The sequence below is a fragment of the Eurytemora carolleeae genome, unplaced genomic scaffold, assembly GCF_000591075.1.
Source record: "Eurytemora carolleeae unplaced genomic scaffold, Eaff_2.0 scaffold368, whole genome shotgun sequence".
Lineage (NCBI taxonomy): Eukaryota > Metazoa > Arthropoda > Copepoda > Calanoida > Temoridae > Eurytemora > Eurytemora carolleeae.
In genome coordinates, this window is record NW_019396263.1 from 25,264 (window position 1) to 47,559 (window position 22,296).

The window sequence follows — 22,296 nt, forward strand, 5'->3', positions numbered from 1 at the left end:
AAACAGAAATAGATGTACTTTTTTAAATTTTATTTTAAAAATGTTTGAGGATGAGAGAAAGGAATGGGTGTTAGAATATTTGCCCCTGTTGACCTTATTTCAATTTTCAATGTCATCAGCACGTGGACGCCATTTTGATCGTTGACGCGTTGAACTCGGATATTTATTATTTTCAAATTTTTACAAGTTTAATTACTTTTTGTTGTTAAAATTAATATTTAATTTAAAAATAATTATAATCTAATCTAAAATTATCTGAAAACAGTAAACACCATATATCAGTAGATTTGCAATTTAGAAATTATTCAAAACTAATCTAAAATTATTAACAACAAAAAACACCATTAATCAGCAGAGTTGCATTAGAAATATGATGCAAATAATAAAGTATTTAAACCAAAGATTTCACTGATGGAAAAAAGATGTATTTGTTTATTCATTTGTTTTAATTATTCTCTTCCGTTTACCCTTCAGCCCAAAAATGGGTGGACAAAAAATAAAAATAAGGAAAAATCGCAAATCGCAAAAAACCTCCCAAAAAAGTTCATTTTTGTCCGAAAAAATGACGCTCCATAAATCGGTAAAAACTTGTGAAGTTTTGGTTTTGGATTAAAGTCTAAAAAACATTATTTTTTACTTTTTTAAACGCGTTTTAAGATTTTTTGGTGTAACGACCCTGTATTTGAGAATGACATCTATGGTTGGTATTCTCCTAGAGCGGAACATTATTACGAGGAACTAATAATAGTATTGACACGCACTGTAAACAACGAATTATTCATTTAATNGGGTTTTCCGCGCCATTATAGTTCGCAAATTTAGCACTCCAGAAATATCCCGCCAAACAGCTTTTCATCTTTTATCCGCCATTTTGTTTTGCCTTACTAAAAATTAGAAGTTACAATATTGGATGTTTAAAAATTCCTCCTCAAAAGTTAAATTTTTTTGTTATATTTTACTCATTTACTTTCTTCTGGCAGAAGTGGTGTAGAAAATGGATATAAACAAAAACTTATAATTTCTTGTTCAAACATGTGCCAGATGAAAACTTTCACGCTAAATATCATATACACTATACAGCGTGGTCCACAAAGTATGAGACCTTAGAGACGAATGTACGAAAATGGTAGCTCTTATTTCTTAAATACTTATACTTCTACGCAGCTGTAAACTTGATTCTAATTATAAAGGGACTGTTAAGGAAAAATGAAAAGGTATAGGCTGAAACCTCAACACTTTAGGAGATGATCGAGTAATAAATTCAAATTAAAATAACAGCGTAACAAACCTCTGGGTTATCGTAATTTTCTGATTATGTATTTGATGAATATGATCTGTTTAAAACTTTGATTATATACCACATTTGACATATATAAGTTTTGGTATTACGTTGACACAGTTTTATATCAATTTCTCGAGACTGGAACCTCAGATAGAACTCATATAGGTCGCGATCAACTCAAGTGTTTAGGTTTCAGCCTATAACCCCTTTCATTTTTCCTTAACAGTCCCTTTAGAAGCCAGATTATTTATCATACCTAAAAATAACTATATTTGAGGCATTGTTTATGGTCGTCATTGAAAACATAAAAAACATTAAAACTGTAAATATCAAAGATGATCAGGTTGCAAAAATTCTGAAAGAGCACGAACCATAATTTAGGCGATAAATAATTTTTGAAAATGTAAATAGCTGCATGGTAAAAATCACTGTGATCATCAGGCTACATTTGTTGCATAAAACGTGCTGGGTCGGATCATCCAACTATTAGTGGGGTGAGATCACAAACTACACAGACTGCTCATGCACTCTGACTGGATAGGAAGAGTAGGCCTTTAGTGTCCCGGCACGCCATGCTACGGTTCCATGTAATTTTTCTCATGGCTGACATCTCACGGCTATTTGTTGCATTCAGGGGTTAAATTTTACAACTTTAAAAGAAATACTCCAATTTTAAACATAAAACATAACGTTTATGAATATTGTCTATTTTTAAAGATTTTGCATTTCCTATTCAAAGGATCCTTAAATATCCCTGAATACAGATGTCTCCTGATTGGTCGTGTACAGTACTTAAGTACACAATAGAACATGCTGTGGAAAATATCGCATATTATAGGTGTTAATCGATCTCTGTAACTCTCTTATCTCTGGGTGAGATTTAAACATTTACATGTACAACAACCCCCCCCCCCTTCTACTTTTTCTTTCAGTTTTTAACCTTTTACGGATATATGATTATTGATTTTTGGTTCAGGTTCAATCAAATTTGCAGATTATGACAAGACCGTTCTTTTCATGGTTAAATGGAAATTTCTCGTCAATTAATTAGAAAACCAATGATTTGACAACATTTACTCTGACAAAACTTGACCGAAATTTATAATGTACAACTTAGAGAGGGGGGGTTATGGGGACTCAGCTCCTCCCCCTCTCTCAGGCCCCAACGGATCCTGAGCCCCCACCCCCTGCACTTGAAAGAATAAAAAAATAAGCCCTTCTGGACAAATTCCTGAGAACACCCCTGGTCCCAGTTACATGATAATTTGTAAATAGAAATTTCAGCTTCCGTACTTACAAAACTTGTAAAATACCAATGAGAAATGCAAAACAGTGTGGCATTCTGATTTTAGCTAACTTGTCTTAAAACAAGAACTAAACAAAATATCCTAAAACTCGATTTTACCTGAACATTATTATGATTCGCAGCGCTTTAAAGTTATTGGGACAAAAAAATTTTCATTATCGAGAAGGGACAAGCCTATTTAGATTATATTTTGTCCCGAGCTTTAGCGAAATACAGAGAAAATTGACGACTAACACTATATAGCACGTCGTGCCAAAATAATAGTGCTATAGGTAATTTTATGTACCTGACTTATTGCAAAGGCTATTTCTGGATGAAATGAGCTTTTTATGAAACTATTGTGTACTTTATCATTCTTACTCAATTCATCGTGAATTTCATAATTACAAAGTTAAATTAGCTGTACATTAAAGCACGTGTGCTATAAAGTTTTGATTGGTTCCCGGATTTTTTTTTCAAAATTATGAAAATAAATTTGAAATCAACTTTATATTTTGACTTCTGCTTAGTTTCAAAGCTTATTTGACCTGGATCAAATTTTAGAGACATTATTGTTGTGACTTTGTGACCTAATAGCTCCTCAATTTCGATTTAATGAATAACGAGAAGTAGTGAATATTAAACCCGTATTTTGAACTCCAGTTCAAGCTAAATATATGTGGTTGAACTACGTCTACGCAGTTCAAGCTGAAAATAAATAGTTGAACCACGTCCAGGCAGTTCAAGCATGTCTCCCTATTCATTAAACCTGATCAACGAACTTGCAGAGTTCAGTCGAAAGAGAAGTAGTTAAACCACGTCCACGCAGTCCAAGCTGAAGAGAAGTAGTTGAACCACATCTACGCAGTTCAACCATGTCTCCCTATTCCTGAAATCTATTCCCTAGCTGAACCTGTGAGCGTACAGTTCAAGCTAAAGAGAAAAGGTTGATCTACGTCCACGGAGTTCAACCACGTCTTTTGAGCACCAGTTCAAGCTGAAGAGAAGTAGTTAAACCACGTCTGCACAGTTCAAGCTGAAGAGAAGTAGTTAAACCACGTCTGCACAGTTCAAGCTGAAGAGAAATAGTTAAACCACGTCTGCGCAGTTCAGGCTTAAGAGAAGTTGTTGAGCCCCTGTTACGCAGTTCAAGTTAAAGAGAATGGTTGATCCACGTCTACGTTGTTCCACCATGTATTCCATTCATTAAATCTGGTCCCTGAACATATTAAAGAGAAGTGGTGTACAAGCTGTACAATTCATGGAAGAAATTGAACCAAATATTTCGGCCCCCTTCCTGTATTAGTAGAACCCCATGGAGAAGGATGAATACACAGGAAACTTGATTGCAAACATAAACATGTACTGTAAACACTGTACACCGTACTGCAGTTTTCCCTGAGACCAGTTTAGGTCTCAGTTGACGAAAGTCTGCAGCCTGGTAAGTCAGAATTATTATTCAGGTGTATAATATACTAATTAAAGCCCATTTCGCAAAAATCGACGTTACAAGATTACATTTTCTATTCTTGATGTTTTCTCTAGTGTCAGGGTATAAAATACGTGGCCAATCGTCATTAATATCATTCTATTATTTAGAATCACAGGTAGAGAGGCAGAGAGGAGTGTTCCTCTCTCCCCCTCCATACTTCATCTCCCCGAGTCCTGAAGTTTGATGTATTGAAGCAATGACGACCTCGCCAACCCTCTTGGAAAGGTCATAGTCGATTTTATTGTTATCTTGTACTGAAATACATTATTGTACAAATTTATTGCACAATTTCTCTATCAGTGAATGCACTGAATTATTCTGATTTATTAAAGAGGTTCTTACATACAGAAAAGGTCCTCTCAAAACAAAATCTGGTCTATACGACAAACCTGCCAAGTTCAAGCTAAAGAGAAGTGGTTGAACCACATCTACGCAGTTCAACCATGTATTCCTATCTCCTTATATCTGGTCCCTGAACCTGTCGATTTCAAGCTAAAGAGAAGTGGTTGAACCACGTCTACGCCGTTCAGCCATGTAATTCCTATTTCCTTATATCTGGTCCCTGAACTTGTCGAGTTCAAGCTAAAGAGAAGTGGTTGAACCACAACTACGCAGTTCAACCATGTCTGGTCATTAAGCCTGTAGAGCTGGAGATGGAGATAGATAACCAGAAATTATCCCGGAAATATTTATTAACATTATACCTGTCAATATATATATATATAATTTACATGTAATTAATACTCTAGTATGGTTTCCACATCGCAATTATATTACAGGATCAATAAGTGTAAATAATAACAATGTAAAGGTTAAATTCCATTTTTTACAATAGAGTCCTTTTCTTCTTTGGAGTCCTTTTCTTCTTTGGAGTCCTTTTCTTCTTTGGAGTCCTTTTCTTCTTTGAAGTCCTTTTCTTTTTTGGAGTCTCTAAAATGTTCGCCGGAGCTCATACTTCGCTCCGACCGATCGATAACAGGTCTTGGCTTTTCTTTTCCATCTAATAAAAATATTTTTTTTTTTTAATTGCTGAGTAAGTGGAAATGAATAACTGTGGGTAAAATTTTGTAAAATTAACAGTACTTTCCAAGGTAATAGTATAAACAAACACATTTTTTTGGTATTTCCAAAATGCAGTCTGCCGTCTAAGATGGATTAAAAGGACTGAAAGCGTTATTTCAAGTGGCCCTCCATGCGAAGGTAACAATGCCCGATTCACAACGGTACCCTTGAAACATTTATCTGATGAATAGTATGGAAGAAGAAATACGCAAGTCACTTTAGTAGGGAACCCACAATGGAAAATAATAATTTTTCGATATTTTAAACATACAATATCCAATTCATACTTGATCAGAAAAAGCTTTAAAGGAAACAATTTTAAATCGGGCATTTCCTTTTTTCCCTGGAGGATCACTTGAAATTATGATTTTACAGTCCACAAACCACAAAAAAAACACTTCAACTTTTATATTTAGATTGTTGGTCCAGGGCTCAAGTATACCTAACCCACTTTGTACTACATAAAAACACCGCGGCGAGGAAACTACATTGAAATAATGTATCTAATATTATGGGGCAGATTTAAATAGACTGTTCCTGACTATTTAGATTGAACTCATCTATCTAAATAGCTGTACTAAGAAACATAAAATTTGTATGTCAAAATCAAATCAAATCATAAGTTGCAGGGATGGCCTAGGGCTCCATTTGTGGATCGGAGTTTCAAGTCCTCCCCATTCCTGGTTTTTTAGCCCTGGCCTTCTCTTTAACTAAATTCTGAGATATAAGAAAAATTGTCCAAAATGTTCTGCAGTTTTCCCGCAAAAGTAATTTCCCTAACTCTCATCACTGAATTATGTTATTTATAAAGAAGAATTATGTTCGAATCACAACGGTTCCCTTTACACCTCTATCCGAGTAAAAATTGGAAGATATCGTCGTTTTCTTTATCAAAACGTGTCCAATGTCCAATTCTCACAATTTTCTTTTATTTTCTCTTCAGCAAAACTCAGAAAGTTAATTTTATAGAGAAAACACAATGGCATATCGATATCAATCAATTTTTTAACTTTACACAAATAAAAATACCTTATTAATTCTTGATCAGACTAAGTTCAAAGGGTACCGTTGTGAATCGGATGTGCCACTATATAAGAGAAGGATCACTTGAAATTGCGTTTACGGTCCCTTTAATAAATATCTAATACCTGTATACTCTAAATGTACGGGCATTTCATCTCCCCAGTGGAGGAACTTAGATAAATGAAACAGATCTTTGTGTTTCTTATTACACATCACTTCCTGAATTACAAAATTATGCAAATATTTTTACTATGAAAAGTTATGTTAGTATAAAGAACAATTTCGTTGCGTAAAACTATTTTCAAAAAGGGCAATGTAGAAATTTTTTTTATGATAAGAATTTTTTCAGAATAAAAAAAACGCATAGAGTAGAATTTTTTTTTTTTTAAAGTGCACTGTTCAACAAAATTTGGACCAAAAATTTACATTTATACCTGTAACATCCCAGAGCCAGTACAAAGCCTACAGTAGAAATTATTCTTAGTTTTTAACGGTTCTTCTACTAATCTAGGGAACCTGAACCCCTCTCTTCTACCCTAGATTAATAAACAATTAGTTTTCAATGGTTCTTCAACTAATCTAGGGAACCTGAACCCCTCTCTTCTACCCTAGATTAATAAACATTAGTTTTCAATGGTTCTTCTACTAATCAAGGGAACCTGAACCCCTCTCTTTAAAAACAATTAGTTTTCAATGGTTGATTAACTATGGCGGTCGACGTTTATGTCATTACAATAATGACGACTTTCTACTTAAGCTTTGATTATTAACAAAATTAAATTATACCCATAACAATACCTAACCTAAATGTTTTGAGTACATTTTTATTCGATAGAATTTAATAAAAACAGTAATATTTCAACAACAAAGAATATTTTTCCGTCAATTGACAGCGTTCCTTTGTTCACATGTTAATATTTCCCTTCTATGTGAAAGCTTGGTATGAAATAAAACTTAAAATAGAAAGTCGTCTTCATTATGTAGCTAAAACGAAGACCCACTGCAAATAGAAAGTCTTTTCACCTTTTTAATAACAATATAGCTGAAGAGATCATTGTGAACATCCTCTGTTGAAAAGTAGGGGATATCAAACAAACTGATAAATACAAAATATTATTAAGTGATTTCCGGGTAAACTTTAAAAAGGTTGATAATGAAGATGTTTGCTCTCCTAACGATACCCCAAAACAAGGACAGGATCCATGCGATCATCTAATAAATTAGTTTTAATCCCGTCTGGCTCAAAAAGCATGTTGCCTTATATAAACTGTGCACTGTATAAATATGAAAAAGAAATCTTAATTAATCTCCGTTTGTAGTGAGAGTACATGACTAACTTATCAATAACTAAACCTATTTGAGGCAAGCAAGAGGGAGTTCTATCCCCCGGCCCCACACAAAAAAAAATAAAAATAAAAATGTTACGCATTGCATTGTTCCCTTGCGGAACCAATTTCATGAAAACACTTCAGTAATTTGGGTTGCAAATCGTTTTGGCTCGGTGTTGAGGGTTTGCGAGCTTCTAGAAGATTCAAAAAAAAGTATTTCAATCTTCATGGTTATTAATTATAAACGTTTGCTTTTCTTAAATTATGCCAAATTTTAACAATGAGAGAAAGTATATGCAAAAGACTAACCAAAAATGTCAAATGATTGTTTTTTAACAAAAGTTTTTGGTCCGTTTTCCCTTTATATTTCCTCTGATGATAAAAATATTGCAGATTAAGGAAACTTTAGCATAATAAACTTTTAAGTTTTAATGTTGGAAGTATTATTAAAAGTCTACTTACAGTGGTTACTACTTCTACAAATGTAAAGCAAGATGTTAAAATGCTATTAATCGGTCCATTTATTTTTAAAGTTCGGTTCATTTAAGAGAAAAATACATGACTTTACTATTCCGCGTAGAACATTTTTTACAATTTTGTATAATATCATATTGCAGCTTTATTTTTTATCCAGGTTACGTGTAAATATTTTAATCCCTGCCCATCAGAATAAGAATATTTTATTTAATGAAATTATCATTTTTTGTTCAAAACAGAGAAAAGAGAGTTACAGAGATCGATTTTCAGCTAAAATATGCGAAATTTTCCACAGCACGTTCTATTGTGTAAAAGTACTGTACACGACCAATCAGCAAACATCTGTAATCAGAAATATTTAAGGATCCTTTGGATACGAAACACAAAATCTTCAAAAAAAAGACTGAGTTCATAAATGTCATGTTTCATGTTTAAAATTGGAGTATTTCTTTAAAAGTTGTAAAACTTAAAACCCTGAATGGGTATTATGTTCAACAAGTCGCCGTAAGATGGCACTCTGAAAACCTATCGTAAAAACGTAGCATGTCGTTCCGGGTCAACTTAGGCCTACGTAACCCACCCTGTGAAAGGAGATAAGCAGTCTGTGTAGTCTGTGGTTAAAAATTAAGGAAACAAAACAGTTTTTTCCCCAGCAGCAATCAAATAAAGAATACATAGCTTTTGATTTTAATATCTGAATGAGATTAATGCTTTTTGTATGGTATCATGATGGTATCTAGTACAAGGATATATACCTGTATTTAACAGAGAAATCACAAGGTACAGTATCATGATGGTATCTAGGACAAGGATATATACCTGTATTTAACAGAGAAATTACAAGGTACAGTATCATGATGGTATCTAGTACAAGGATATATACCTGTATTTAACAGAGAAATTACAAGGTACAGTATCATGATGGTATCTAGGACAAGGATATATACCTGTATTTAACAGAGAAATTACAAGGTACAGTATCATGATGGTATCTAGTACAAGGATATATACCTGTATTTAACAGAGAAATTACAAGGTACAGTATCATGATGGTATCTAGGACAAGGATGATTATGTGGACAAGGAGCCAAAACTTCTCCTTTCTTCTCGTTATCCACAATACCATCCCTTTCATCAGCCTCACAAAGCTTGAAATAAAAACACACTTTTATATTAATCATACCGATTTTTAATCACCAATTTTTTACTATCATTATTATCCTTATTATGATTGTAATAAAAGTTATAATTATTATATTTGTTATTATTGTTATCATATTTATTATTGTTGTCACTGTTATCAATATTTTCAGTGTTATCATAGCGTACATAGTATTATTAGAATTATCATCACCATTATTATAATTATTGTTACTATTTGAATTTGATCATCATTATCATTGTTTTCATTACTATCATTACTATCATCATTATCATCTATTGAGAAACAGTTGCAATAAGATCTGCACTAAATCCAAATTTCAGAAAAGACAATGCTTTAAAACAAAATTAAGTTCAAGTCATGTTTATTTCTATATGTAAGCTTGTTTTTTATATCAAAATTTTAAAATTAAAATATATTATTGTTATTACCCTGAGAAGAAAATCTCTAGCTTCAGATATGATTTGAAATCCTGCATTTGTTCCCTGTTCGACTAGAACCATACAGCCACCCTCTTCCAACCTGGAAAAGAAGGGGATGTATTTTCTGAATTACCCCCCACCCCCAATTTACTCCCAATTTGAACAAATGGGGGGAAGATTTTAATTTTAGAAAGGAAAAAAATTATTAATGGTACAATACATTTCATTATCATAAGTATCATTTATTTCAGTATTGTCAGTATTATCATCATTATCTTTTTCTTTTATTTTCAAATAACAAAAATGAAAATAGTTTCTTTCTGAAAACTTTTTTTTCGGGGTCCATAGTTTTTAATAGTTGATATCGTAGTTCGTAAAAAATAACCAAAAACTTGGGTTTGTTCTCGATTCCGAGTCTAATTTCAAACCGATTTCCAAGATTAGAATAATAAGATCATACAGATAGACATTTCAAATTCAAGTTATGCCACTCCATAAATGAAATTTAAGGATCACATAAAATTACTTTTTATCACCTTTCCCAGAGTGAATGAACAATATCCAGTCTCTCGAGGGACCCCTTGACCTCCATGAGGGTGTAGGCGGACAGGCAGAGGTCGTATTTCAAGCTAAACCATTTCAATTTATAATCGCATTTCAACAACCCCTTCCAAGAGGTATAATTTTCATTAAAAAAATTGGAAAACTTGAGAAACTTGAACTAAATTAAAATTTCTACTTCTTTACTTCCCCCCCCCCAAAAAAAAAACTATTTTTTTTCAAACAAAAAATCATCCAAATTCCTAAAAATTGACGTTCATTAATAAAAAAGTAGAAAAGTTAAAAACTTAAATATTATTTTGTAGGATCCCAGGACCCATGATAGTATAAATTAATAAGTGTTAAATACATGAATGAATATTAGCTAGTACAGCTTAAGTTTAATTTAAATAAGCATGAATGTAAGAAACTATAAATAAAGGTAAATTAGTATTCAAATTTTTAGATATTGAAAAGAAATTTACCTGATTGTTTTGGGAGCTTTCAATCTAAAGTTGATCCCCTTCGGTAAAGGAACATTCTGTACTCCTGAAAATTCAGTCTCAAACTATAGAAACGGTTCAAAAACAGGGGCGGATACAGGAGGGGAGGCGGCAGGACCTTTGCACCCCCCTGAGATTTCCGATTCGCTTGAAAACCTGGTGCAAAACAGAAAAAAAATATATATCTTAAACAAAAAATGTTCACCTCCGACATGTCATTTGGTTCCTACATCTGGATTTTTTGTTCCGAAATAAATATAGCACCCCCCCCCCTCTCACTTAAATCCTGTATCCGCCCCTGTTCAAAAACATATTTTCAATCTTTTTCTTTGTCATTCCTGACGTTAAAGGGTTTTTATTTTTAATTATGAAGAAATTTAAATTTTTATAATTTTTATATTATAGTAGTAATTACCTTGTTGAATAATATTGGTGGCGAGATCATTCATATCTGTAGAGGGATCAACACAAAACATCTATTTACACAAATATTCCATACAGGCTACACTTCATACAGGCTGCAGTTCAGTTTATACAGGCTGCAGTACACTTTATACAGGCTACAGTTCACTTTATACTTGCTACAGTACACTTCATACAGGCTGCAGTACACTTTATACAGGCTACAGTACACATCGTACAGGCTGCAGTACACTTTACACAGGCTACAGTACACTTTACACAGGCTACAGTACACATCATACAGGCTACAGTACACTTTATACAGGCTGAGGCTGCAGTACACTTCATACAGGCTGCAGTACACTTTATACAGGCTACAGTACACTTTATACAGGCTTCAGTACACTTTATACAGGCTACACTACACATCATACAGGCTGCAGTACACTTTATACTTGTTACAGTACACATCATACAGGCTGCAGTACACTTTATACTGGCTGCAGTACACTTTATACAGGCTGCAGTACACTTTATACAGGCTACAGTTCACTTTATACAGGCTGCAGTACACTATACACAGGCTACAGTTCACTTTATACAGGCTGCAGTACACTTTATACAGGCTACAGTACACTTTATACAGGCTTCAGCACACTTTATACAGGCTGCAGTACACTTTATACAGGCTACAGTTCACTTCATACAGGCTACAGTTCACTTTATACAGGCTGCAGTACACTATATACAGGCTACAGTTCACTTTATACAGGCTGCAGTACACTTTATACAGGCTACAGTACACTTTATACAGGCTTCAGTACACTTTATACAGGCTGCAGTACACTTTATACAGGCTACAGTTCACTTTATACAGGCTGCAGTACACTATATACAGGCTACAGTTCACTTTATACAGGCTACAGTACACTTTATACAGGCTTCAGTACACTTTATACAGGCTGCAGTACACTTTATACAGGCTACAGTTCACTTTATACAGGCTACAGTACACTTTATACAGGCTTCAGTACACTTTATACAGGCTGCAGTACACTTTATACAGGCTGCAGTACACTTTATACAGGCTGCAGTACACTTTATACAGGCTGCAGTACACTTTATACAGGCTGCAGTACACTTGATACTTGCTACAATTCACATTACACATCAAATCATTAAAAAAAATATTTTTTCAAATGACGACACATTTTTACACTTTATATTTATAGAATTGTGCCTCAGTTAGTTTTCCGAATACAGTGTTGGCTGCCCAGTATCCCGTACATAGTCCGGACCCATGGTCGAACAATGTCCGGGGTTTGAAGTTTGGTTCAAGTCGAGAGATCTCACGGAATATAGTTACCAGGACAGCGTACTCGGCAGGGGTTCTTAACAATTATGATTTTAAAATGCAGGCACATATTTGATCTCCCATCCCCAGTCCCCACCCCCCTTACTAAAAAAAAGCATAGTTTAAAAGCTAAGCTTTGGAGAAAAATTGAATTTTAAGATTGTAAGTATTTATTAAGAATTCCATTTAAAAAAAACAATTGAAATACAAAATTACCTTGCTACAAGATAGGAAAATGCACAATTTTTATCAAAATCTACTGGAGCCCAGCGCTGTAGGTGAATCTGAAAAATGTTCAAGTAATATTTCTAATACATAGTCGGGGGAGGTGGAGGGTTAATAAATAATTATTTTTTACCTTTTCAAGTTTCGACTGACGAGTATTATACAAAACAGCTCTGGAAACAAGATCAATTATTCAATAGATCACTCAGCAAACGAAATAATCCAATAATTCAATCAATCAATCAATAAATGATTTCATTTATTAATTTCCAATCGCTCATTTTAACAATCAATTCAAATCAAATTCTTCATTCATAGATAAATAAATCATTCAATAAATTAATCATTCCATAAACCAATTATTTAATTAAGTAAATAAATTCATAAATCAATTATTCATTAGATCAATCGTTCAATAAATTACTTCAAAAAATGAATAATTCCATTGATTCAATTGCTAATGAAATAAATCATTCAGTAAATGAAACAATCAATAATTTATTTATTCATTTATTTATTTATTTATTTATTTATTTATTTATTTAACTTCTAAAGGGAGAGTTCTAGATTTTAAATATCTGGATAGTTTGAGCCCAGCCGGGAACAGAGTTGGGATCCGTGATTCTTCTTCATAATAAATAAGTTCCAAAGCTTTCCTACATTCATTTTATCATTTTAAAGGGACTGTAAGCGTAATTTCAAGTGAGGGCACATAAAATTACGCTTATAGTCCCTTTATTAATTTTTAAAATTATTAAAATTTTCCCTCTATATAAATATTTTTGGCTTCTCCGCAAGCAGTAATATCTGGAAAATTTTAAATTTATAAAATGTACAAAAATATGTTGGCACGGAAAGTTGAATCAGGGATGCAACATTTAAAAGCTAAACTTAAAAAAACTTAAATTTTATTTTTACGCTTCAATTAAAGCTTTAAAAAATGCTCAACTTATAAATGTACTTGGGAACCCAGTTTTAACTGGACACTGTACTTTACCTAAAAAAGTGAACCCACTGAATTTAGAATCTTTAAACCCATCTAAGAACATTTCTATAGTTCTTCCGTGTTTCCCAATCAAATTTTAAACAAACCAGTTAAGGGGTTTCTAAGTTATGATCGGATATACAAACAAACATACAGAGATTATTCCTTTATATATATTATATATATATGCTATATTAACGTTGATACCTTACGGAGTAATTAAATTTCTCAGAAGGTTGAATAACTGGCTGGGCTCGTTTCCTGTTTCCGGTTCCTACAACTGAGGGATCCAACCTACCAAAAAAAATATTTTGAAATTATGTTAGTGAGAAGCATAAAATTTTGTAATTAAGATTTGTTGGTATTTTCAGGGCTGAAAGCGAATTCTTAAACCAATTTGGCCTGAAAATCCTCTAAGGGAGAAAATTTGTGTTTCCGAAATTGATACAATTTCAAGGTATTCTCCTTGGATCAATATATGTTGAAAAAAGCGTAAAATCTTGTGGGCGTCAAAACATTTAAACGAGCGTCACCACATTTTAACGAGGGTCACTTTTGCTAACATAATTTTTGCTGTATACACATTTTCTATAACTTTTTAACTTAGAAAAAGGTTGTTTAGAAAAGGCGTAATGCAAATCCATAAATGAATGAATAAATAAACAACCAACCTTGACTCCATCGAAATCTAAGTATAAAGAAAACATCACGGATAGCAAAAAGGCGCTAACATGAATAACTCAAGCCAACTTATCGTGGCCCCATCTTGTAATAGGTTTACCTTGGAAGAGGTTTGTTCTGACTATTGTAGATTAAACTTTTATCCCGATCTAATCGCTGAATAAATTTTCTTTTCAAATATTTTCAAAATAGGAACTTCACAATTTTTCAATATTCTTCTGGTTTATGATTAACCTTGTCTTCAAGTTTATGATAAACCTTGTCTAGTTATAGTAAACATTGTCTAGTTTACAGTAAACCTTGTTTAGTTTATAGTAAACATTGTCTAGTGCATGGTAAACCTTGTCTAGTTTGTTGTAAAACTTGTCTAGTATATGGCAAACATTGTCTAGTTTATGGTAAACCATGTCTAGTTTATGGTAAACCTTGTCTAGTTTATAGTAAACCTTGTGTCTAGTTTATGGTAAACCTTGTCTAGTTTATGGTAAACCTTGTCTAGTTCATGGCAAACATTGTCTAGACCATGTCTAGTTTATGGTAAACCATGTCTAGTTTATGGTAAACCTTGTCTAGTTTATGGTAAACTTTGTCTAGTTTATGGTAAACCTTGTCTAGTTCATAGTAACCCGTCTCTAGTTCATGGTAAACTTGTTCATGTTAATTTGGTCAAATTCGTGTACATAGAGAATAGAATATATAGAGAGGAATTAACTAGAAAAAAGTGTAAAACGGCCATTTTGTTGTACTGTTTCCATACTGCAGATGTACTTCTCATATTTGTGCTATATAACCTTTTGGGCCCTGGAACATCATTTTATACAAAAATTTTCTTGAAAATTATTTGATTTTCTGTAAGTCAATTCTCTGATAGCCTATCATGCACACGTGGATAAAAATCAATCTAAATTTTTTTTTTCATTAAAAACCATATTCCCATAATTGTTGCCTGCAGGTAATCAAAGAGGGAAACCCAATATAATAGAAATATTCAAGATATCAACATATGGTTCAACTTTTTTTCCACCAAAATTGAGGATGGAGATAAACTTAATATTTTAAATTCATTTTACACAGTTGGACCCATAAAACTCTGGAAGAGAAGGTCGAAATTTAAATATGTTTCATGTTTGATGGGTTAGTTAAACTTGTAGCTTGAGTCTAAACACAGTTAAACAAACTGTTATACTTTGCGTACCCATAAAGATCAAAAACTATTTATTTTACAAGATTTTGGTGCTCCCTAAAATGTGAAGGACCACTTATGAAAAAACCACTGCAGACACTGTGTAACTGTAGAGTTTGGAGGAAATTTAGAGACAACTGACAGTACAGAATTAGTTTAGTCTTTCTCTTCAATTCAAAATTTTTTTTAACTAAATGTTTTGAAAATAAAATCTAAAATTAATATTAAAAAAAAACAAATTATGAAATAGGGTGATTTCATAATTGAGTAATTTACCAATGATCATTTCACATAGACTTTCACTTTACTAACGATGATTTTCCGTTATAACTATAAATCAAATCATGTTTTTTATTCACCTAATTCAAATTATAAAGTTTATTTAACAGCTTTAAAAAATTCGAAATTGAAATGGATGGTCTAGGGAACATACTGTATTAATGTACTTTACTGCATATAATTTGTGAACATTTACATGATTCGTACACTTTGAACTCCCTTTCAGGCTGAAAGGGACTGAAAAAATTCATACCGAGAGATTCTTTTAATTCCTCTCTATACATTCTATTCTCTATGTTCGTGTACCATGAAAGGTAGATTTTGTCATTTAAGTGATCAAATTCCTCTAGTTAGTAAATGCATGAACTTTTATTTAAATTAAGGATTTTACTGGAATAAGAAAATAAGTTCCTTGGACGTTGAAAACGTGAATTTGTGTACAAATAGATTTTCTTGGCCGGGTCCAAACCCAAACCTGGGAACAGTCTCTTGTATCAATCCACTCCCACATCTTAAACGATTAAACATCTGAAATTATAACAAAATATTTACAAATCGTTTATTTGAGATTATATAATAGTATATTTCAAAATTTAGGGTACATTTCATAGGCGTCATTTGTAAACTACATGTACTAATGAGTTGTACAAAGAATATGAACAGATAATAATGAAAATTACATCGTGTTTGTCATGTACAAAAAGGTCATATTAATTAGATCATATTTCAAGAGTAACAGGGGTTCGTTGCTTTTTTTATACGTTTAATTTAGTCTAAAATATCAATACAGAGGGCCCAAATAGGAGAAGTTATATTCTTTTCAAATAAAAAAAAACTGAAATTCCTGAATCTAAGAGAAAATCATTTTTATGTTGAAAATTGTAAGTCTCCAAATTATTAAAAATTCTTATAGAATTTGACTGAAAAACTAGGGGAAACATTATTTTATGTTTATGCTCTGGGGTTGAATGGATCACAATGTGAAAATGCATTTATGAGCATTAAAAACGAAGAAAAATAACAATATAAGAGTTCAAAAGAGAAATAAAATAATACAAAAGTAGAAAAACGAGTAAATTAATACATTAACAATAACTAAATGGCGAACAAATATGCACAATAGAGGACTAAGAGATATGTTCAGATATATTTTATAAATCCGAGCTTGCTCCGATGAAAAAGCAGGGATAAGCATTTTTTAAAACTTACAGTCATAAAAATATGACGGCAAAATCTCAAAATCTTTTCTCCCGCATTTTCTTTGAGCTTAAGACTGGTTTCAGCCTAAAGAATATGGTACATAAACAGTGGAGCAGTACAGTACAGACTGTACAAAGGTGTTTACTGAGTCATGGATTTTCGAGGATTTGTTTTCAAAGATTGGCAACTATTCCTCCATGGGTTGGTTAGAACCTGGTAGAACTCTAGGATACAAACCTAGTAGGTTTCTAGGAATATACCCTTCTCTTCCTTCCTCTAGGTCCATCCTAGACCACCACCATTCCTTCTCCACCTCATCCCCCTTCCTCAGCACAATCATCCGGTCTGTGTCACGGAACGAGAGCTCGTCTTTGTTCATAGCGTCGTAGGTGTAGACAGCATAGACAACACCGTCGTTGATAATTCCAAGTTTCTCCTGGATATGATAAAGATACTCGGAGCAACCGTCGAACCCTTCCTCGTCCTCCTCGCATTTCTCCGCAGCTGTCTCGTGATCGGAGAGTGTTGTCGCAAAAATGCATGCTCCGTGCTCCACCAAGAACCTAACCATAGCAAGGTTGTTGCAGGACGCAGCGCAGTGAAGTGGTGTCCATCCGTCCGAGTCTTGGGCATTTACATCACATCCAAACAAAACCAAGAACTGAACAATCTCCAGGTGTCCGGCACAGATTGCATTGTGGAGCGCAGTAATACCTTCGTCGTTAGCTGCGCTAGGGTCGGATACTTCAGAAGCAGTTTTCTTAACAAGATCAAGTTCTCCCTCCAAGGATGCATCAAGAAGAAGAGCAAGCGGATCGAAGCTAACCTTCCTGTTGTGTCGGGTCTTTCCGGTGATCTTGACATTTCCGGCTTTAGACTTCTCAATGATACTCTTATACCCCTTACTCTGAGCACTGGTTACTGGATCGTTTTCAAACTCTGGAACAGTTTCGGTTGAGTATTCATCCGATTCTTCTGGGCTCCGGGAAAACAATTGTTCCTTCTCCTCGAACCCGAGGTCCTGGAACTCCTTGTATATCTGGTTCACCATTGGGAACATCGCCGCGTTGTCCGTCACGTCCCTCGGAAGCATTGGGTACTCGGCCCCAGAGATGAGATCACTGGGTGGAGCTTCGTCCTCTGGGAAGTGGAAGGCAGGCGGCATTTCAATCCTTCTGTTCATGGAAACATGTACGCCGGAGTCAATACTAGTTGCAGTGGATACCATTAATCCGGAGCCGTCCATATTTGTTGTCTGGGAGACAGATATGGAAAGATCCCGGTTTCCTCCGTTGAGATGAAGACTTTCCGGAGTCGGAGAATCCGACGGAGGTTCCGTGGTCGGAGGAGGTGGCGGTAGATCTTCATCATCTACACTTGTTCCTTCATCTCCATGCACCGGTCCAGAAGCATTCTCTGACCCGCCAGCCGCCATTACCGGTTTAGGCGGTAACGCCGGTCGTAATTTAGTTGGCGAATCTTGTCCTGATCTGTCATAACCAGCGGATACGGGCGTAGATGAGAGGGTTGGCGTAGACGGGTTTATACTATTCGAGGAGGTGGGACTGAACATATTTCTGTTAGAGTTGGTGAATACTGGCGCAACAGAGGAAACAGGTTTAGAACTGGGACCTCCGCTAGATATGGCATTATCTGTTTGTGGCAGGGGCGCAACAACCCCTATACCTTGGCCGTAGTTTCCCTGGTAATCCGTGCCCCTGGGCCCGTAGACCTGGGGTGGAGGCCGGGGCAGTGCCTCAGAGAACCCGATATTATTGTTCTCCTTCTCAAGTTTCAGCTGCTCAATCTTCTGCGCTTTGGCGTTATTGAGCTGGCTGAACTTAGTATTGTAGGGCAGAGTCTGATATTTAGGATCTATATTCTTGTTTTCCAAGTTCTCCAGGCTTAGGTTAGGTTTAAGATCCTCTGCACTTACATGATGATTATCCATCTGTTGTTGGTTCATTGTGCGCTGGAACGGTTCCACAGTTGAAACCGGTTTAGTCTTGTTTTTGTTTACAAGGCCGGCCTGGATAGCTCGAAGCTGCGCCTGCTTGGCGCTTGTTGCCGCATTTATTTGATTTGCGAGCTGCTGGTTCATCATTCGCTTGCGAGTCAACCGATCCTGAAGCTCCGCAATTCGTCTATCGATCCGCGCCATCTCTTCCTGACCGCTAGATAGCTGCGCGCGCTGCTGAGAGATCATGTTGTTTTGCTGCTCGTTCAGTTGACGCCTATACGCGAGCTCGCGACGAAGTTTCTCTAGTTCGACGACCTGTGGCGGGTAATTATAGTTGAGTTTACCAGTTCTTAACTCCTCGAGCTGACGGGTCAAATCATCAACCTGGACAAACAGAAAAAATTTAGATGTACATAAAATAAGTTGGAAATAACCAATATAGAAGTAAACATAAAAAATATAACGAAAAGAAATATATAAATAAACAAAAAATAGAAATAAATAGAAAAAGAAATTGAGTCTCTGTCACAAACTCAAATGTTCTCATCTCATATCTTTAAAACCGGATAGTGAGACCGTTTGATATTTCAAACTTAGATTATTTGATCTCACATAATTCATAGTTTGAAATATCTAAGGTCTACGACATTGGGTTGCGAAGATATTGGGATTAGAAAATCAGAGTTTGTGACAAAGACTCAATTTCTTTATAATGAATTGATTTTGTAAAGAAAAAAATTTTACATAAAAAAGGCAAAAAATATTTGATTAAAATTAAGATTTAATGACGAATTGATTGGTCATTTGTTAATATGATTAAGCTCAGCAAGAAATCTTTAAAAGGAAGTATAATTTGATAAAAATAAAATAAAAATTGCCCGATTAAGTAAATGAATCAATAAAAAACGTATTGATTGATAACTAAAAACCAACAAACCTTGGTGACGGCCATGGCGAGCTCCTTTTCCTTCTCATTGAAGACCCTCCTGATGGACTCCAGGTCGTTTGTCAGGCTATTGTTGTTAGTTTTACTGATGAGCTCGGTCTGTCCACGCATAGCACGCAGTTTACGCAACTTTAGTTCCTGGGATTCAACCTTCTCACGTAGCCTAGGCACAAAATAATATTCATTTTCAAGTGTATAGGTAGATAAAGGGGAAAATAATTTCAAGAATAATATATTGGGAAATTGATGTTTTTTGACAATGGACATTTTAGTCGTATTTATTTTTGATTTTTCTAAATAAAAATAAAAATTGATATTGGATATATATATATTATATTGTAAACTAACTTATATATACTCATATATATATATATATATATATATCATGAATTAAAGGGAGTGACCGGCTATGTAAGGTAGTTCACACTTTGCACAATTTATATATGTACATAAAACTTATAATTAATTTTTATTCTTTTAAAGGGAGTGACCGGCTATGTAAGGTAGTTCACACTTTGCACAATTTATATATGTACATAAAACTTATAAATTTTTATTCTTTTAAAGGGAGTGACCGGCTATGTAAGGTAATTGAACTGGGTATGCAGTGATGTCGAAAACTTCTTTAGGATTCATTTGAGACATTTTTCACTTTTTAAAGATCTGTAAATCCTGAGTTTGAGCGCAAATTCGACGTTCAAAACTCCTGATTTGGGGGTGGATACGCTTTCAGAATTAGTTTTTTAAACGCCGGGATTTTCTTTTGGTTGTTCAAGTGAATAAAAAATAAAAGAAGATAAAATGCGAATAATCTCATTTTGCCTCCTCCTCTTCTCCACTCCTCCCCATCTCCCCTCCTCAACTCTTTCGAAAAAATCATTCTTCACGTCAAAGTCATGTAAAGATTAGAGAAAGCCAAATTACAGAAGATGATTTTTTTGTACTTTACTTTAAAACAATTCATCAGAAAAAACTACCTTCTTAATTTTTCGTATTCTGTTGACATATGATGCTGCTGAAACTCCTGCTGCTTTAAATATTTGAGGCGCTGCTCCTTAGCAACCAGGAGCTGCTGCTGCTGATCAATCTGCTGCTGCTGACGACCAGCCATCTCTCTAAAATACGAGAAAAAAAATAAATAAAATAGGTAAAAAATCGTGGGATAAGATACCAAAAACAAAGAAAAAGAAGGAAAAGTGAAAAAAAAACAAAGATTTATTTAAAAAACAGTCAAATCAAATCGTAAAGTTTCTTTTAATACTCTCAGGCGGAAGTGGGAGGAGGGGGGTTGAGGGAGGAAGGAGTGGAGGGAGGAAGGAGTGGAGGAAGGGGGTGGGGGGGGACTAACCTGAGTTGGTCAACTGAAGGCTGGGTAGTATTCATGGTATTCTGCCCCCCATCATGCATTATCTCCCTCTACCTCTAACATTGCAGGAATCTGAAATATTTCAAAAATAAATCTCTTGTGAAATAATTAAAGTTTTATCCAAATTTCTCACCCATTTCATCTACGTTGGACAGCATACATTTTGTTTTTTCTCTTTAAAATGAACAAGCAAGAATTTATTTATCTAATAATAATCATAAATACATGAAAAAGTTTTTAGACTTGATGATAATTGTTTACTTTCAAGCTTAAGACGTTTTTCTTTAATTAGAAATTATTAAGCTATTTTTTGTGTATTTCTTCGATTTTTTTTTCTGTCCGTCCCCCTTCTTCAGGTAAATTTCTTAAAAGTGTAATAAAACCAATATTTAAACATATAATTGGCGTTAAGTAAAAAAAGTGAAAGATATATGTTTGTTTTTATTTTTCACAGATCCGTATAACATTTTCCCAAAAAAGTTATTGTTATTATATTTATTTAATCGAAAAAATGTATTCATTCATCAATTGTCCACCACCCGCCCGCTTCCCCTTCATTTAGGTTTGGTTTAATAAAGGTGTAATTAAAACCATTCATAAATAAAAATTTTCAAAGCTAATTAAATCTAATCAATTCGAATTATAATTAATTACATATTTCTTTTATCAGATCTTTTAAATTCTAACTTTTCTGTTATTTTCACAATTTCAATATTAAAAAATCTTTTTATTTCCCCAAATATCATGATCCTATGTTATCTTAATGTACTAACTATAGCCTGTATTATACTACTAATACGATATAATTACATTTGATACGAAGTTAACAATACTTTCTCATTTAAATCAGGGGAAAGGATGCAAAAGTGGCATTTAAATTTTTTAAATTTTTTAAATTTTTTTATCATTTGTTGAATTTAAAATATATAATTTATAAATGAACATTAATATATAATTGTATGTATAATATCCCTGTTTAAAAGGAAAGCTGTATCACTTAAACTATGAATGTTATTTACTTTATAAAGAAATGATGTCAATACCGCAACTGAGGATTTAAGACTTTTCCTAATTCAAGCTTTCCAAGTCACGGCCCACGGGGCATTTCTTAATTACTTGCTTTCCTCCCAAACAACAAA

General features: G+C 34.0%; 2 protein-coding genes and 1 long non-coding RNA gene across 3 annotated transcripts; 1 reads left to right on the top strand and 2 right to left on the bottom strand.

Moving 5' to 3' along the window:
- Positions 1-3,942: 3,942 nt before the first annotated feature.
- LOC111699635 (uncharacterized) lies at positions 3,943-4,339 on the top strand. Its single transcript, XR_002764786.1, has 2 exons — positions 3,943-4,008; positions 4,167-4,339. It is a non-coding gene; the product is annotated as an uncharacterized LOC111699635 (long non-coding RNA).
- A 469-nt stretch (positions 4,340-4,808) lies between these two features.
- On the bottom strand, positions 4,809-16,231 carry LOC111699636 (methyltransferase-like protein 17, mitochondrial). The gene is made up of 16 exons (XM_023470357.1): positions 16,097-16,231; positions 14,324-14,379; positions 13,750-13,836; positions 13,105-13,213; positions 12,691-12,747; positions 12,549-12,616; positions 12,219-12,369; positions 10,992-11,052; positions 10,559-10,622; positions 10,070-10,162; positions 9,543-9,633; positions 8,961-9,097; positions 7,168-7,240; positions 6,579-6,680; positions 6,270-6,363; positions 4,809-5,059 (listed from the first exon to the last, which is right to left on the bottom strand). Exons 1-16 carry the CDS (start codon positions 16,211-16,213, stop codon positions 4,872-4,874), a joined length of 1,548 nt encoding a protein of 515 aa, XP_023326125.1. The 5' UTR covers positions 16,214-16,231; the 3' UTR covers positions 4,809-4,871.
- On the bottom strand, positions 16,213-21,313 carry LOC111699631 (apoptosis-stimulating of p53 protein 2). The gene is made up of 5 exons (XM_023470352.1): positions 21,291-21,313; positions 21,140-21,229; positions 20,769-20,906; positions 19,783-19,954; positions 16,213-19,229 (listed from the first exon to the last, which is right to left on the bottom strand). Exons 2-5 carry the CDS (start codon positions 21,196-21,198, stop codon positions 17,073-17,075), a joined length of 2,526 nt encoding a protein of 841 aa, XP_023326120.1. The 5' UTR covers positions 21,199-21,229; positions 21,291-21,313; the 3' UTR covers positions 16,213-17,072.
- Between the last annotated feature and the right edge of the window lie 983 nt (positions 21,314-22,296).